This window comes from Pagrus major, chromosome 16 (assembly GCF_040436345.1).
Source record: "Pagrus major chromosome 16, Pma_NU_1.0".
NCBI classification, from domain to species: domain Eukaryota; kingdom Metazoa; phylum Chordata; class Actinopteri; order Spariformes; family Sparidae; genus Pagrus; species Pagrus major.
This window is the reverse complement of record NC_133230.1, coordinates 1,096,359-1,114,849: the sequence shown is the minus strand read 5'-3', so window position 1 is coordinate 1,114,849 and position 18,491 is coordinate 1,096,359. Positions and strand designations below refer to the sequence as shown.

The 18,491-nt window shown below is 43.2% G+C and overlaps 2 protein-coding genes across 2 annotated transcripts in view; both read right to left on the bottom strand.

The window, feature by feature from the left end:
• Positions 1-745: 745 nt before the first annotated feature.
• Positions 746-2,331, bottom strand: foxg1a (forkhead box G1a). Its single transcript, XM_073484431.1, has one exon. The coding sequence runs from the start codon at positions 2,054-2,056 to the stop codon at positions 746-748; it is 1,311 nt and encodes a 436-aa protein (XP_073340532.1). The 5' UTR covers positions 2,057-2,331.
• An 11,091-nt stretch (positions 2,332-13,422) lies between these two features.
• The window catches only part of sptbn5 (spectrin, beta, non-erythrocytic 5), a 44,112-nt gene continuing 39,043 nt past the window's right edge, over positions 13,423-18,491 (bottom strand). Inside the window, exons 77-79 of the mRNA XM_073483049.1 lie at positions 18,301-18,417; positions 15,316-15,506; positions 13,423-15,227 (exon numbers count right to left, since the gene is read on the bottom strand). Of these exons, the coding sequence (XP_073339150.1) occupies positions 15,079-15,227; positions 15,316-15,506; positions 18,301-18,417 (457 nt within the window). The 3' untranslated portion in view covers positions 13,423-15,078. The remainder of the gene's footprint in view (positions 15,228-15,315; positions 15,507-18,300; positions 18,418-18,491) is intronic.

Here is an 18,491-nt window from a genome sequence, read left to right as displayed (position 1 = left end):
TAGAAAATAAAAAATAAAAAAAACAAATTAGTCTTTAAATTTTGTGAAATAAAATCATTCTCCGCCGCTTCTTTTCTAACCCGCATGAGACCTGATAATACTGCAAACATGCGGGCAAAAACCGGCTATTAGAGATATTATTATTATTATTATTACCTTTTTTTAAAATCTCAAAATTAGACAAAACTATTTTAAATACACATTCTATAAAAAGTAATGCCTCCTCCAACAACAACAACAACAACAACAGAAACAAATCAGCCTACAGCTCTCATCACCTTCATCTTCAGCATCCTCTCTGTTTTTAGCTCAGCTCACATTGCACGTCGCTGACTGACAGTAACTATACAGAGACAAACCCCAGAGACACTTATAGGAACAGACATTATGTACACAGAAATTAAAACTGCAGGAGAAGAAAGAAGAAGAAGAAGAAGAAGTAGAAGAAGAAGAAGTAGAAGAAGAAGAAGAAGAAGAAGAAGAAGAAGATAATAATAATAATATTAAAAAATACCTGGAAACTTCAGGGCTGCTTTCTGTTTCTCTGCTGCTCTTTTTTGTTTTGCAGTTTGAGTCTCTCCTCTTTTTTTCTATAGTAGGTAGTTTATAATAATTTTGTATTTTTTTGTACAATGTAAATGTTCAGTGTAAAATGTTCACTTACAGTTCCAGTCATTTTAAGATTCTCACTCCTTCAGGGGGGAGGTGGACGGAGGGGTGAGGCAGGGCTGAGGGTTTGGGGATGTTAATGTATAAGCGGGTTGGAGGTCGAGCCCTGGTTCTGATGCGTAAAATAGTCAGACAAACCCCCGGAAAGTCCCGAGGAGAAGGCCGGCAGAGAGCCGGACAGGGCCGGCCTCAGAGAGTCACAGGGCAGCGAGGAGGAGGACGGAGCCTGCGGGGAATTGGAGGCCGAAGCCCGGGCGGCCTGCAAGGAGCCGCCGCCTCCGGTCTGCGTGGTCATGGACGGGTGCGGGACGTGGGGGAAAAAGTAACTGGTCTGCCCGGCCAGCAGGTTGACCGAGCACGGGTTCAGGGAGTAAGTGGCCCCGGAACAAGGCACGGAGAGGCCGCAGGGCACCGCCGAGGCCGCCAGGGCCGCCGCCGTCAGGTGGTGCGTCGCGTAGGGGAGATCCGAGCCGACCAGCCGGTCCATGCTGAGCCCGTTGGAGGACGGGAACGACGAGTGGTTGTTGCCCATGTTCTGGGTGAGCATGGTGCTGTAGGACATGGGGTGAGCCGGGTAGCCCGAGGAGGTCCCGTTGTAGCCCAGGGCGCTGCTGGCCCGCGGGTGGTGCAGGGACAGGAAGGGGGACATGGGCCAATAGAGGGAGCCGGCCCGGTCCATGAAGGTCAGCCCGGAGGTCAGCCGCGCGCCCCGCTTGAAGGCCAGCTTTGCCCGGGAGGTGGTGGAGCGCCGCCGGAGCTTCCCAGTGGTGCCGCCGATGAAGACGTCGTCGCTGCTCGGGTCCAGCATCCAGTAGTTCCCCTTGCCCGGGTCGTCGTAGTGCCGCGGCACCTTCACGAAGCACTTATTGAGGCTGAGGTTGTGCCGGATGGAGTTCTGCCAGCCCTGCTTGTTCTCCCGGTAGTACGGGAAGTTCTTCATGATGAACTCGTAGATGCCGTTGAGGGTGAGCCGCTTCTCCGGGCTCTGCCGGATGGCCATCATGATCAGCGCGTTGTAGCTAAAAGGAGGTTTTTCGTACTTGCCGCTCTTCTTCTCTCCGTCCTTCCCGGAGCCGCCGTCCCCGTCTTTGCCGTCCTTCTTCTCCTCCTGCTTCTCCTTCTCGTCCGGGCAGCTCTCCTGGCTCGACGAGTCACTTTTAGGGTCCGCTTTTCCGTCCTGCTGCGCGGCCGAGAGAGGAGTTTTCTGCTCGGCTTCGTCCGCTCCTCCGGGCCGGTGGTGGTTCTGCTGGTGGTGCTGGTTCTGGTGGTGATGCTGGTTCTGGTGGTTGTTGTTGTCGTTTTGCACGGCCTCAGGCACCAAACTGTTTATACTGAACGACGATTTAGGAATCATTTTCACCTCTTTGCGCTCTCCCATATCCAACATCACCGGGCAATGAGGGGGGAAAATGGCAACGAGCAAAAGCGACGAACACAGCTGGGTTTCAATCTGTCCGGACTGAGCCTGCGAACCAGGACGGGAAGGAAGGAAGGGGGGAACGATAGGAAGAAAGAAAGTATAGCCCAACAAACTATTTCATGTTCGGTTTGGGGAGAAAAAGGAAACACACACACACAACACACACGTACACACACATCGATAGGAGACAGATAGCTGCAATTAATTAGGGAGCCACAGCCACTAAAGCAAGTAAAAAACATTGGTTGGACCTTTCCAGTCCTCAGCCAACCAGGGGAACATTAGTATTAAATATTAAGGCGTCCTCTGCGCTTTCAGCCAATCATGACGCACAGGGAAACACACACATCCACCAATGCCGTGCACGCTGCAAGAAATACTCAACCTGTCGAGTCTCTTCACGTCTTATTCAGCCTGGAAAATCAGAATTTCATCAAAATAAACCTGAAAATGTGACAGAGGAGCAGCAGCTTCACTGCTCCCGAGGAGAATCGTTTGTTTTTGGAGTTTTGTCGATTTTATTTGCATTTTTATGTTGAAAGCAGCGACTCCGACTCACGTTTTAGTCTCATTTTCAACCACAAACACTTGATTTGAAAAATAAATTGAACTTTATTTGATAATGTGGATTTTTCAGACATGATTCTGTGTTTTTTCTGAACAATAATCAGACTTTAGGAGCGTCTCACACGCCCAAACGTCTCTCCGACACGGACACTTTTTGCAGCGCAGGAAACACACTCACCCCTATCAACACTCGCCTGCCTCACCCTCACCCCTCCCCTCGCTCATTCTCTCCCCCACCTAAACTAAAACCGTCGCTGGAAAACACACACCGTGCGTGCGTACACCCAAATCCCCGCCGCTCCTCATATTTACACTCAAATATTTTCCCCTTCGGCGTCTTCAAAACTGTTTACATCCAGACTCAGAGGGAAAATAAACAGTGAGGGGATCCGGAGGGCAGGCGGACACGGTCAGGACACGCGGAGGTGATCTGTGTGTCAGCTCGCAGCAGAAAGGCTAAGGGGCTCTTTCTCCTAAGCCGATTTTCTGTGCGTAAAACGCGCGTAAAATGTGCGCCGGGAGGCGTAAACACGGTGTCATGTCAGCGTGCTGCTTCCAGGAAGGTTTGTCGTCAGTTTCCTCCCGGCGGCTTCATGTTGGAGGAAAATCTGACAACAAACTGAAGTGAAGCAGAAACTCAGTGAATGAATAAAAGACTGAGCGAGGAGAGCTGCGGGCCGCCGCGGGAGGCGCGCGTAAAATGTTTCACATTTAACTCCAAAACGTGTTTTCATCCTGTTTGTATCCTCAGTTATATTCAGGAAAACATCACGTTATTTATCAGCTTTAAAGGATCATTCCAACATTTTTACAGCAGGATTTAATTCTCTTTTGGAAAAAAACAAAACATCTTGACGCCTTTAGTATAGTTATTAAATCCAATACTGCCACTGCTGCTGTTACTGCGGGAACACTCATGTGATGTGTGAGTTTATACTCAATTATAAATCATTTGTTATTATTTTGGAGGCTGATTCCTGTTTAATTTCGACAAAAAATATATTTAAATCTTTTTATTCAACACTGGAAACTAAATTCTCTTTAGAATATTTCACACAAAAACATTTTATATTCAACCGAGTGAATAAAACTGGAGTAATTCAGATAAATAAACAAAATGAAGGTTTGTTTTATTGGAGTCAAACTGAATTAAAGAACTCAGTATTTCTAAAAATCTTCTCTCACAAATACTCTCAGTACTACTACAGTACAAGTACTACAACTCTCTCACACTACAGCCTGTATTACTACACATTTATTTATGTGATGCTATTATTAGTATTAATTGATAACACTGCTGCTGACAGTGTTATGTTTACCACGTGACCACGAGGGCTGTAAACACGTGACCACAAATAATAAACACATGATGAGACTCAACTATGAAATCACACGCATTTCAATTTTTAATAATAAAGAAAATATAGGATGTTATTTATAGTCTCCAAATGATACAAGGGGACGTATTTCGAACCAAAGATCGTCTCCATTTACAGCTGACACTGCTGCTCCTACACAACTATTAATATGAGCCCTCTACCACCAGCATCATTTATTAATATTACTGATAACTCCAGTCCTGTATGTCTGTGGCCACATCAGACCTCCACACTTGTTGTCTGCAGCAGATTTTCAGTAGGAAAAAAAAAGGAACATTTGAACTCTGGATTTGAAGTCAGTCCTTCCACCTCAAACTGTTTAATCTGAGACACGTGAAGCCGAATCTGTCACTGCGGCTCCTCGACAGCTCGTTTAACACTTTTTAAGGCGGTCTGAGGGCAAAATATTTCTGAACATTTAACAACAAAATGTCGCTGATGTGTGAAGCAACATGTCCCGAGCTGAACTGTCTGATCCTGAGACACATTTAAAAAAAACTCCAGCAGAGTTAATTCAATAGTTTTGGAGTTTTTCCCTCAAACTTCAGTTCTGTGAAGTCACTCAGAAACCAACAATTACAGGAAACCGCAAAGTGGAGTTTTGGTGCGTAAATGTGACACAAATCCTTCAATAGCCAGCTCCACCTTTTTGAAAATGTCCTCCAGTTTAGAAAACGAAATATATTTTTGGCTCCAAATGAAGCGACTTTTCTTTTCTGTTGGGAACTTTCCCCCGGAGGAGCAGCCGCAGCTCGGACACTGGCAGCCGTTTTTACGCACGGAAACACTGACGCGTCTCGGAGCCGTTTGAGCTCCACAATCAGAGATGATTTTCTCTGAACAGGCAGAAGAAGAGAAGCGAGTCTGTCACATTCGGCTGATTGAGGAAATACTAAAACTAATAAATGTAGAAATAAGTTTAAAAAAAACAGGCGCAACAAGAAGCGATTTGTCTGGTTCGGGAGGTTTTTTGATGCTCGTTGATCATTTCATGAACTCACTTTGCCTCAACTCCATTTTGTGCTTGTTTGAATGCTTTTGTCATTTTATTTGTGTTGGTTTGTGTTGTAAAAGTCCCCATAAGGAAATATTTCAACACATTTATATAATTGTGCAGTTTCCACATTAATGGCACATTCATCTGGAGTATCTGACAGCAGATCTGAGCTCCACGCTGACGTCTGTTGCGTAAAAATTGGGGTAGAAAATGCAACAACAAAAAATGTTTGGAAGGTAGAATTTTTTTATTTATTTTTAAAAAAAGTAAATTATTATACTTTTATATTTATTTAGATGACTACTAAAAACAATCAGCAAGAAAAAATAAAAACGGACAAAAAAGAAATAACCAGGTCTCTTTATGCGGCTTTCCTGAGCTTTCGGTCACATGTAGATGAGTTAGCTGAAAGCTCCTCGGATGATGATAATAATAATAATAATAATAATAATAATAATAATAATAATAATAATAATAATAATAATAATAATAATAATAATAATTGGTGCGTAAAAATGAATTTATTCTGGATAACATTCGTTTCATGCGTCGTGCTTTTATTTTGATGGGATGGTTTATCTTGATGTTTGTTTGTGAGCTCCTCTGTGACATCACTGAACTAAACAACTAAACATACTGCTTGTTTGTTGTTGCTGCTGTTAGTTTGCTCACAGAAGCTGGAGATGTGAGCGCAGTTTGGAGAGATCAGCAGCTCCGCTTATATGTTCTCTGCTGCGTGTGCGTGTGGCTGCTGTGCGTGTTGTGGTGGTGGAGGAGGAGAAGGAGGAGGAGGAGGAGGAGGAGGAGGAGGAGAAAAAACATCCATATAACCTCAGAAAGAGAAAAACCTCAAGCGCCAGTTTCACGTCTGGATTCATGTTTTAAGGAAATAATTCTTCGGATTGAACCTTTAAATCAAAAACAGCAGGTGGTTCCAGCAGCGAGGAGCGAGCAGAAGTTCCTCTGACTGTTGTCTGAGGAGGAAACTTGGATTTAAAGGAGTAAATGTTTAAAAAACACTGGGACTTCAAATCAGATCAAACCAGACCAGACTCCATTCATTTTCTTCAGAATTTTAGGCCGATTTAAAAGGTCAGAGTTGCATTGTGACCTAAAAGAGAGTCCCAGCTACCAGCATATCAGACCAACCAGACTCTATTCATTTTTTTCCAGAATTTTAGAACACATTTAAATGATCAAATTTGAGGTGTGAAGCATGAGAGACGGAGATTGACGAGGTGGGCATTAAAATCAAACCACACCAGACTCCATTTGATTTCTTTTGAACTTTAAAACACATCAAACACTCAGTAATGTGCAGGGTCGAGAGCGAGGTTGACTCTCGCCTCTTTTGTTGGCCAACTACCAGACAAACCAGACTCCATTCTGTTTCTTGTGAATTTTAAAAACAGACCAACAGCTGGCATGTCAAATAAAACCAAACCAGACTCAAACCCTGTCACCACTATTAAATACTTTAACATGGCAAATTGTTGAAGGTTTAATGTGTTTTAAAATTCAAAAGAAAATGAATGGAGTCTGGTGCGGTTTGATGTGAATACCCAGTTGTCAATCTCTATGTCTCACTACAAATTTGAACGTGTAAATGTGTCCTAAATTCAGAAGAAAAATTAGTCTGGTTTGGTTGGATTTGAAGTTGCAGTTGTGACTCGACCAACAAAAGAGGAAAGAACAGCTAACCCCCCTCTGATCCTTGGCGCTGCAAGCTTAAGTGTATAAATATGTTTTAAAATTCACAAGAAAATGAGTGGAGTCTGGTTTGGGCTGATTTGAACTCCCAGTTGTTATTTGACCAACAAAAGAGGGAAAAGTCAACCTCCTTCTCGGGCCTGTCTCGTGCTTAACACGGCAAAGAGCTGAAGGTTTAATGTGTTTCAAATTCAAAAGAAAGTGAATGGAGTCTGGTGCGGTTTGATTTGAATACCCAGTTGTCAATCTCAGTGTGTTAAAATTTGGAAGAGAAATGAATGGAGTCTGGTTTGGTTTCACTTGAATTTGCAGTTTTGAGAGTTCAGCTCAGTCCAAACCAGACTCCATTCATTTTAACCTAAATTCTGAGCACTGTCACTCCTATCAAATACTTGGTTTTGCTGAGGTTCACTTTCTTCTCTCTTTTGTTAGTCGAGTCAGAACTGCAACTTCTGCACCAGACTCCATTCATTTTCTTTTGAATTTTAAATCAAATTCAACCTTCATCAGTTTGTCGTGTTAAGCATGAGACCGGCTCGAGGAGGTTGACTTTTGCTTCTTTTGTTGGTCAAACAACTGTGAGCTCAATCAGCCCAAACCAGACTCCATTCATTTTCTTGTGAATTTTAAAACATATTATACACTTAAACTTGCAGTGCCAGGGATCAGAGGGGGTTAACTGTTCTTGCCTCTTTGGTGGTCGAGTCACATCTGAAACCAAACCAGACTCTATTCACTTTTCTTCTCAATTTTAGAACATGTTTACATGGTCAAATTTGTAGTGTGAGGCAAAGACAAACATAGAGATTGACAACTGTGTATTCACATCAAACCACACCAGACTCCATTCATTTTCTTGTGAATTTTAAAACATATTATTTGCGTGAACTTGCAGTGCAAAGGATCAGAGAGGTTGGCTCTTCTAGTCTCTTTTGTTGGTCAACTACCAACCGGGACTTCAACAGACAGACAAATAAAAAGAATAAATCTTAAAATGACACTTTGGTGTGAACTGTGAATATTTGTGGCGACAAACATCTGCTGATACACAAGTAAGTTTTGAAACAAACTTTCCTATGAAAGTGTTAAAAAATGTTTTCACCAGCTGCTTTAATTTCGGAGCCGTCCACCACATTTACAGCCTCCAGATGTCCATGGAGACGACACATTTAATCCGTCTCGTTAGCAGATCTAAACATTTATATTTAATACAATAATGCAGAAAATGTCTACTTCACTCTCCACAAGCTTGATCTAAAGTTTTGACAGTTGGCACGTGGAACAAAATGGATTTATTGACTGAAGGTAATAAAACAAATGTAATTATCACTGTAAAAACTTTCTGATTGGATTACGTGGAGTATATTTGTGTTTGGGTGGAACAGAAAGAGTTTTTAAATTTAATCAGAGCTGAAGAGAGAAAGAACATGAAGGTGACCTTTGACCTCCATCATAATTAACATCTGAGCCATCAGAAGATTAATTCTATCGTCTTGATTTGATTCAAACATCTGTTTTCATTGACTCGTCAGTCATCCCGTCACTTTTACACCAACTGCAGATAATTTTAGCTGCTGTGTTTAATCAAACTAAAAACAGAGTTTCAGATCTGATTCCTCCACAGAACCAAAGTGTTTAAAGTTCTGCTGTTCACTGAATGTTTGATCCGGACGTGAAACAAGCTGCGAGTTCTGACTGATGCAGAACATCTGCTGTTTGTCTTCACTCAAACAGAAACACAGAGAGATGTGTGTGTGTGTGTGTGTGTGTGTGTGTGTGTGTGTGTGTGTGTGTGTGTGTGTGTGTGTGTGTGTGTGTGTGTGTGTGTGTGTGATCAATGAAGCTAATCAGGAGAGGGTTGATCAGGAGGCAGATAGAGACTGAGAAAGAAAAGAGAGAAGAAGAACATCTGGTACAACAACCTTAGTTTCCTTGGGTTCTTTAAGAGGTTACAGAGAGTTTTTAAGGTGAGTGTGAGTTTAAGGAGGTTCTCACAAGCTTAAGGGAGTTTGTGAGGGGTCCTACAGGTTCTCAACAGGTTTCATGGGTTCTTCAGCCAGATCTAATGTTAACAGTGGGTTCCTGTTGGTCTCAAACAGGTTCCAGCAAACCTTAAAGGTTTTCTTAGGTTCTTGTGGTGGCACAGGCTCTTAAAGGGGCTTGTAGTCGGCTTCACAGGTTTCCAGGTTGTTCTGAGGGAACTTGAATGAGAGCTATGGGGTTGAGAAGGTTCTTGTGGTTTTCTAGGGGTTTTAGCAGTGGGCCCGTGGGTTCTTAAGGAGGTTCCACAGGGTCTAAACAGGGTTCGTAAGGGGTTTCTTTAAGTTCATTAAGGGTTTCAGGGACTTGATGATCTTGAGTGAGATCTCCAGCTTCTAATGAGGTCTATGAAGAGGTTCCTGCAGTTCTTATAGGAGCTCAAGCAGCCCATTCTTTGGGTTTTTAAGTACCATCCAGGGGTTTCTTCTCAAAGAGGTCATTAAGGGGGTTCATGTGGATCATTAAGGGGGTTCCAGCAGCCCTTGGATCCTTACTTCTTAAAGAGTCCCAGGGGTTTTCTGGATCGTCCGGCACCTGGGTTCTTTTGGGCTTTGAGGGGTTTTCAACAAGGTTCCAGGGCTGTCAGAGAAGCTGCTCTGTTACGTTATTAAAGAAGTTTTAGCTGCCCTTTAGGTGTTCCTCAGGTCCGTATGAACGGGTTTGTAAAGGAGTACCAAGATGTTTCAGTAGGAACCTAAAACATCCGAGTTCCAGGAGATTTTTGTGGATTCCTCTGGGCTTCCAGAGGTTCTTCAGTGGGTTCTTATGGGTTTAAAGGACATTTAAGAGTTTCTTATGTTGGTCAGTGTTTGCATGAAGGGGGTTCTGTGGTTCTTAAAGATTTTCCAGCGGTCCTGAAGGTTTTTCATGAAGTGTTTAGGAATTGTATTGGTTCTCAAGGGGAATTCTGAGGGACTCGGGTGCTCTGTGGTATTCCAGGGAACGTCGAGGGTTCTAGAGGCTGCCTGAGGTTCTTAAAGTGTTCCACAGATTATTGAGGAAGTTTGAGGGCATGTTTAGGGGCTCTGCTGGGTTATTTGAGGATTCCTGGGGCTCCAAAGGTTTTATTTCTTCTTAAGGGAGAACTTAAAGTATTTGTTGGGGTTCTTCTGGGGCTGCAGGGATTAAAATGAAATCCTGGGACTCTTTAAGGTGCCGTGGAGGTCTTTAAGGGGTCTTGTTGTTGTTGTTGTTGTTTGAACACAAACACAGTCTTGAGTTCAGGAACCAGAAGCTTCCTCCTGTGACCTTTGACCTTTGCTTTTTCTTGTCTCAGGAGGCCAAGAGGAGGGAACTGACCTGGAAACGTAGAGCGAGAATAAAACCTTGGTGTTCCAGTCAGACACGGGGAGAGAAGGGATGAAGGATCGAGGGACGGAGGACGGAGGGTGTTAATCTGCAGAACGTATTTATTTCCTTTGAGTCTGTGAATGTTTGAACACATCGACGCCGAGTGATTTCTCAACACATGTAAACAGCCTCAGTATTATTATTATTGGCTTTAGGCTCAGAGGGAAAGTTGTGAGCAAATAAATCAGAGGGATCAACAGCAGAGGAGAGAGGGCGCCTCCCAGCGGCGGACACAGGAACTACACCAACATCCAGTGAAGCCTTTCACTGTCATCGATCCATCTGACGCCTCACCTGCGACCCGCTGCTTCTTCATCTGGTTTCAAAGAAGTCCAAATAAATTCACTTTCTCTCAAATCGACGGAGGAAAAGTTTCCGCAGCAGGACGCGTTTCTGCTGCTGAAATGTTTTAATCACAACGTCACAGTAATTCAAATAAAACGGGTGATTCAGATAAAGTGGCTGAAACGGATCACTGAGTCTGAAGAGGCGTTCAGGAAGCGAAGTAAAAACGGAATAACCGCTGAAACTCTTCATTTTTACGTCCTGATCATCTTCCTCCTTTTGTTTCTGTGTTGAAGCTGCTTATTTTGGCCTTTCATCGAATAATCTGAATAATCTTTAATGATTTTCTTGTATAATAACTTCATATTATTTCTGTATTCTGTGGCCTAATAAATGCAAATGGCGAGTTAAAGAATCAGGCTGTTAAAAATCACAAAGTTATTGAATTATTAGAAACAATAAAATAAAAAAGTAGTGGCTGTTTTTGGTTTTATTTACAGATAAAGATCGAATCATTCAGAATGTTCATAAAGTAGAAAAACTCACATTATATTAAATGTTCGTGTTTTTTTAATATTACTCCTCAAGAATAAAGTTTAATTCTTCATTTTGTTCCCTAAAAAGATTCACAGTTAAATAAATAACACGAGGATCCGTGTTTTAAACCCTGATGTGTAGTCCGGCTGTGATTACTGAACAAAATCTCATCGTCAGCTTTTTAAAAATCCCCTAAAAAATGATAGAATAACGACCAATAAACGGATGTTTTATTTTGAAGATTTAATTTGCAAACATTTTAGTTTGAAGGAGAAACACACGTCTGTCTCGCTCCTCCTGCAGAGCTGCGACACGATGAATTAATAGAAATGAATAAAATAAATGAATCCTGCAGCAGAACAAACAGCCTCTTTAAAACCAAACACTGGTTTCAGAAGCGTGTTTTCTGTTCGAGGTGACCTGAGCGCGGCCCTGGATCAGACCCGGTGCTGGACTGGTTCCACTGGGCCGGATCACACTGTCAGTCTGGCTCCTGCTGGTTTCTTCTCCTCTGTCGGCGTGAGCTGAATGCAGAAACGGGAATCAGACGGAGGCCTGGAGGGACCAAAATATGTCCAACAGACAGAATAAGGCGACAGAAAGGCTGATGGCGAGCCTGTGAGTCACTCTGCTGAAAACAGAAGAAATAAAGAAATGAAGCTGAATTTGCAGCTTTAGTTTCAACTTAAATGACATTAAAACAGATTAAACACAGCTGGTTTCATCTGTCCTCTCATTTACAGTCTCTGATTTAAACTTAAAATAAAACAGCTCAACAAACAGGATTTATGAGCCGACCTCCATTATCTGGCTTAGTCCTCTTACTTTATTAAATCTAAATATTCACACTGTTTTTATCATGTTGAAGCTTTACATGAGAATTAAACACATAATGTTCCTCTCCCATTTTATTCAACTTCTCTGTTTGAATCTTCACATTAAAATCTTGATCATAGTTTCTCCTGTAAATGTGGTTTTCTGCGGCACTGCTGAGGCTGTGGGCTGATTCTGGGTCCGTGCGTCTCCACGCTGGGTTCACAAACAGGTCCGGCGGTGGGAACATGGACCGGTGAGCAGAACCGGCCTCAGGTTATGAAATAAAGCTCAGAACATGTGAGTCGCTCGCTGCTGTCCTGCCGTCAGAAACAAGCAGGGAAATCATTAGCTGTGTCGGCGCCGCGGGGTTAATGGTTCAATCAATGTCAAGCGCTGAAAATAAACTTCTGAACCGGACAATCTGCCGGCTGGAGCCGCAGGCTCACACCGAGAGGAGGCTCATTACTGCGGGGACAGCGACACCGTGCGGCCGAGAGGGCCAACTACACCCCGGAGAGTTTAAACGGGGAGGCAGGTACTCTGAGCACACTGCAGAAATACTCCGTTACTGCTAAAAGTATGCAAGTATGATGAGTATGAGCAGTGTAAAATGTTCAGTGTGACATAAAAATACATCTGATTACAGGTGAATCTCTGAATAATCTGAAGATCATGGAAATGTTCAGTTTTTCATCTGAAACTTTCTCATCAAGTGAAGATTTAAAGACTTTTCTGTTTCTGATCCAGCAGCAGAATAAAACGTTGGCAGATCAGCGTCTCTGCAACACGTGTCATGTGACGTCAGGAGCTGGAGGTGCAGCTGGAGGGCAGAGGTGGGATGTAACAAAGTACAAATACTTTCACTGTACTTCAGTACATGTTTCAGGTATCTGTCCTGTACCTGAGTGTCTCTGAGACTTTCCCTCTCTACACCTGAACACAAACATCTGAACTTTCTCCTCCTCACAGCTTCAAACAGCCTCGTTACTTTAGTTTGATGCATTTGAGGTGAATTATAAAGACGCAGCGAGACGAGACAAAGACGTAAAAGACGTGAACAGACAGAGAGGGAGGCTGAATGGGGAGAAAAGGCGTGTTAGTGTCTCGTATCTGCAGAGAGTTTCTTATTTTCTCTCTTTGTTGCTGCTCGGGACGCTTTACCAACCCAACATGTGGCTGTTTGACGTCCTGGGAATGAGACTCAACTATCAGCTTTCAAAGAGTCAGATGAGGACCTGAATGTAAAACTAAGGGGAGGACGTGCAGCTCCGTCAGTCACCAGCTGCACCGAGTTTTAATTTGGTTCAAGGTTGAAAAACTTCCATTTTTTGTTGACTATGAAAGTCAGAGTTTGCGGCTGTGTCTATTTCCTGGAGGCAGAATGTAAAAGTCTCAGTAAAACAGGTGAAACTGATGTAATGAGACAAACACACTTACTGTAGCTGTCAGTGAAGCCTGAAGCTCCCCTGTGACCCTGGCAGCCCAGACAGTTGACCTGTGACCTCTGCACAGTTACATCCCGGATCAATAGATCCATAAACTGATGGTGTGGGAGCACAACATGCACAGAGCTGCTCTGAGAGGAGGGACAGGATCAGGAAGTCGACGATATAACGAGGAAACATTTAATTAAAACATTCAGTGAGACTCAATCAGATTAATGAGTTTATTTCTTCTACAGATTTATATCATCTACAACATTGTAAACACAGCGCAGAAATGTTACAGTAATCAATGAAATCAATGAATGAGATTATTAGTTAATAGAAAATATCTAAAGCTTTAATTTAAATAATATTGTCCTGATGTGACGTCACGTGTTTCTGACTCAAACACTTCAATCGACTTTAATTTCACAAACTGAAGACGTGTTTGAAGTCTGAAGTCTTAATCTGACTCATTATCTCTAATGATTGACTTATTGATCTGATTGAATGGCGGAGAGGATGAGTCTCAAGTTGTTTGGATTTGTCGCTCATTAATAAATAAATGGAGTTTCGTCTCCACAAACAGCGAGTCATTAAGCAAAGTTCATCTTTCTAAACGTGGCTGAGGAGCGTCGTCCTCTGAGGAACCTTTTCTGCTCCTAAATGTCACACGTGTTCTGATCCGGTCGCTGTGGATGAGATCCAACTCTTCACATGAAGTCACTTCACACACGAGGTGATGAGGAGACTGAACACGGACCTGAGATCAAACTAACACATCCAGTGAGACGTCTGAAGGCTCTCCGGTTCTTCACTCATTCACTCTAAATTCTGAATAAATAAATACATTTTTCAAAGCGGGGCGATGCATCAGTCACACTGCAGCTCTCTACAAGAAGCACGAGGACATTTACTGGAAAAACACTCCTGATTAATGCTGCAGGACTCTGAACTCATCAGCCGGGATCAGGATCATTTCTTTTGTCTGTCCCAACAGGTCACTGAGCGCTCTGAAAACCACTTCCTGTCTCAAAACCTCAAATTATGAGCCGTGTGCCACAACAAAAATCAGAACAAAAAGAAAAGCAGCAGATCCTCGATGTTAAGAAGCTGGAAGCAGCAGGTGTTTGAAACCTGTTCAAAATAGTCGGCAACCAATTTTCTGTCAATCGACGAATCGATTAATCAGCTTTAACTAAAAGCTTTTTTGAGTAGTTAATTTCACGTAGTTTCACTTCGTCACACTGTTCATTGATCCTGTTCATTGATCCTGTTCATTGATCCTGACTCCATCCAGAGGAAACACAAACATTTTGTCCTTCAAACCCTAAAAAATCTAAAACAGTAGCTTTACTATGACCACTTCCTGCTAACACTTCATCATGTTGGCTGCAGGAGCATTAGTTTAATTTCTAAAGAGGCTAAAACAAAATGTGAAGCTGCTCTTCAATCAAGGAAATGATTATTTCTGTAACCTGGACAGCTGCAAACATCTCATCCAGAAGTTAAAGTTATATTTTGTTTTGATGGATGTGGTTTTTATAAATCTCCACAGGATCAGGAGCAACAAACTGTCGCGTATTTCTCTGAAACAAACAACTAAATGTGCAGAACGAAGGTTTTAAAGTGGTTCATTTTCTTTGTTTCTACTTTTATGATCATTAAATTTCAGTCTTTAATTTTCTGGAAGGCACTTTGTGTTCAATAACAGCACTGATTTGAAGTTGGCACTTGATGAGGCCCTTCACCTCCTCCAGCATCACGTCTGGATATTAAATCTGTATTAATCTGATTTTACTGTCCATCAGTGCGTCTCTGGAGAAGTTAACGTGGCCTCAGAGGATGAAGGAAGCCGAGCGCTGATGTTTAGTCAGTAAAACTTTACTTCTTGGAGAAAAACTTCCTGAAGACGTTCATCCTCGACTTGTTGCCGTTGTCGTCGGTCCCCTGGGGGGCGGCGGGGTGGTCCTGGGTGTCGGGGGGTGCAGGAGGAGGGACTGAAGGAGGCTGGATGTGAGCGCTCGCTGTCTCTGCAGTGGAGTAAATAACAATCAGACCAAACACCCTCACAGATTCACTCACACTCACTGATGACCGGCTCGTTAGCAACATGCTAACCTGTGCTCCCGCCCGCGTCCTCCTTGGGGTAGCTGTGTTTGTTGTAGTATGTGTGGGGGGGTTTGGGAGGAGGTTTGCCCTCCGTGGAGGATTGTCTCTCCAGGCTCTCAGCTCGCCTGTCAGCTGGTTTGGTCGGATCGTCCGGCGCCTCGGCTAACTTCTCCAGACTGAGGTTGACTGAAGACGCTCTCCTGAACAACAAGGAGACGATGACAGTGAATTCATTGTGGTCGAGATGATTCCTCAACCCTCAACCCACAGACTCCACAGTCTGCCACAGAGCTAACTGTGTACCCACATGTCAGCTAACTTCACAGTTTAGTGCAGCGATAGTCCACCTCCTGGTGTCTTAACACAAAAAACAGCTGGACACAAACTAAATGAAAAGTCATGGGACCTTGTAAAATCCTCCAGCTGAACTCCAAACACTTTTAAGATATTAATTTTTGAAGTTTGGCCCTCTGAGTTAAATGTAGTATATTCTTCGCTTATTTTTCACTAGATTGGGTTAACATTTGTCCTGAGCATCCAGGAGTCCCTGAGGAACCTTGGCAACATGTGTTCATCATCAAATTAATAAACAGGAAGTCATTTTTCTGTCATTTTCAAAAATTCATATTTGCACTCAAATCTCCAGAACCAAATGAAAAACAGACTCAACAGGTATCAGACAGAACAAATAATAAATCCACTGAATGTGACGTGAACGACGATACTGAACATGTTTCATGTTGAACATCAACACTCACACTTTCCTTCTTTGGAAAATCTTCAGTCAAAATAACTCAAAAGTGTTTTTCATCCCTGAAGCTTCATTCTGGTAAAAAAAAAAAAAAAGTGACTTCCTGTTATAAACTTGATGACTGTAAACATTCAGCAACAACTGTTTAAATGAACACATGTTGTAAATGATCCTCAGGGTCTCAGATGATTTTTCACTGGATTGAGTTGAAATCTGTACTGAACATCACAGAGGCCCAAAAAACCCCGAACTTAAGAAGTATTTGGAGCACAGCTGTAAGATTACATGAATTTAACAGAAGCTTAAACTTTAACATTTTTCAAGGGGTGAGTTGAGGTGGAATGACCCTTTAGTAAATATGTATGAAAGAATAAAGAAACAAGACAAAGAGCCGACTGTCTTCCAAACGCTGAGCTGCGACTCCAACATACATATTATGTGCTGACTTTCGTTGTCATTATTCTGATCCTGTGCGGACTGAACAGCTCCGGTTCTGTAGACTTCTTCTTCTCCTCGTGATTTCCTGACATTAAATGAGTCGCGCTGATACAAAAGTGCCGGTTGGTCTCTGGTGTGGAGTCAAACAGGATGTGTGTTAGTCAGAAGTGTTTTGACAGAGTTTCAGACTGAAGCGGTTTCTTTCAAACAGCGTCAGGTAATTTGACTTTGACTTTCACATGCACCTGTTCACACTGTGCACTGTGGGGCCACCGGGCACCTCTCAGGTGGGTGAGAGGCCAAAGAAATGAAACTCACTGCCAGCAGGATTTTTTCTTTAATGAGATACTTTGACAAGGTGAATTACATTCAGCAGACAAACAACGGTGGAAAAACACTCGGTGGAACAGGAAGCAGCCACGGCTCTATTCATGCTGCCATTAGACCCGGTTTGGTTTGTAGCATGGAGACAAAATGTGAACTCGGCAGAGCAACACGACTAATGCAGTCATAAAATACATCACCTGCTTCCTGCAGGAGGATGTTTGTTGTGAGGTGTGGGGATAGAAACAGCTTCAGGATGCAGGGTTGAGTCGTTAGCTAACAGCATCTAAATCAGAACACTTTGTTGCCATGTTGGAGTCAGACTCAGCCATCCTCTCATCTGTCACAGGTGAGTCCTCTTTCTGTTAGCTAGCAGGCCAGATGACATTCATCAGTATGACCTTTTAGCTGGGGTCTTTTGAGAAAGACAACAAAAGCCCTTTTCAGACAGAGAGTCCACAATAGTGCTGCAACAAAGGTTCGAATGTACGCCGCCTTCGTTTGTTCACACTGAACCGAGCAGCGCCGGCATAAAGCCGCTCCAGTGCGTCATTTCATACAGCGTGGAGTCAACAGAGGCGTGACGGTTTGTTCACCTGTATCCACCTGTAAACCTAAACATGTCCCAGCAGTCTGTTTATAATCATATAGATGCTGTTATGAAGTGTTGTGATGAGATCCTGACCCAGCACGCAGCCCGGAAAGTGACAAAGACAAGTTTGTTTGCACATCATCACCATCAGTGATGTCCTCACTGAAGACACGGGGACTTTTCCTCATTACGTTTGGTGATTTCATTTTCTATACAAGTCCCCAGAGACAGTAACTACAACAACACAATAGTAGAAGGAGACAAAGACGTGAGTTTAAGTTTTTTGTTCAAAATCACATCGTGTTTTTTCAGGCTGTGACAAAGAGTCAGTAGGACAGACAGGATGACAGACAGGATGACAGACAGGATGTGGGTTGAAGTGTGGGACATTTCTCTCTTATTTGATGACTGCAGGATCCGTTACTACGAAACTGTCCCCCCCACTCCACCTCTGTAACTTTCACTCAGACGGCCAGCTGGAATATCGGCCTTGAATAGTCGGTGTAAAAGAGGCTTTAGTGACGACATTACTGCTGAAACTGCACATCTCTGGATAATCTGTCCTCATTCTCTCCTGCTGTTTGAAGGCACGTTCAGACGGAGCACAAAGCAAATTATTGTCATTCTTAAATCATAAAAATGTGACTGTTGACTGTCTGTGTGCGACGGCTCAGACTCATCAGGAGCGCCGCTTCATGTCGTCACACTCTGGTTTCTGTCCTGCAGCTCTACGTTCAATACACACACATTTCTGGGTTTGACACATCTGCAACTCCTGAAAGTCTGTGTGTGTGTGTGTGTGTGTGTGTGTGTGTGTGTGTGTGTGTGTGTGTGTGTGTGTGTGTGTCTGTGTCTGTGTCTGTGTGTGTGTGTGTGTGTGTGTGTTCACCCTGAGTCGTCGGAGTCGCTGCTGGATGACTCGGTGCACTTCTGGAGCTTCTTCATCCACAGGAGCTGCATTTCTCTGCTGGACGCTGCGAACAGATACTGACTGCCATCCTCCAGCCTGACATGAAGAAAAGAAACACACAGTCAACAACGTTAAACCCTTCCAAGAATATTACATATTATTTATATTTC

Coding starts and splice junctions, on each gene's coding strand:
- foxg1a (XM_073484431.1), bottom strand. CDS start 2,056: ATGTTGGATATGGGAGAGCGCAAAGAGGTGAAAATGATTCCTAAATCG.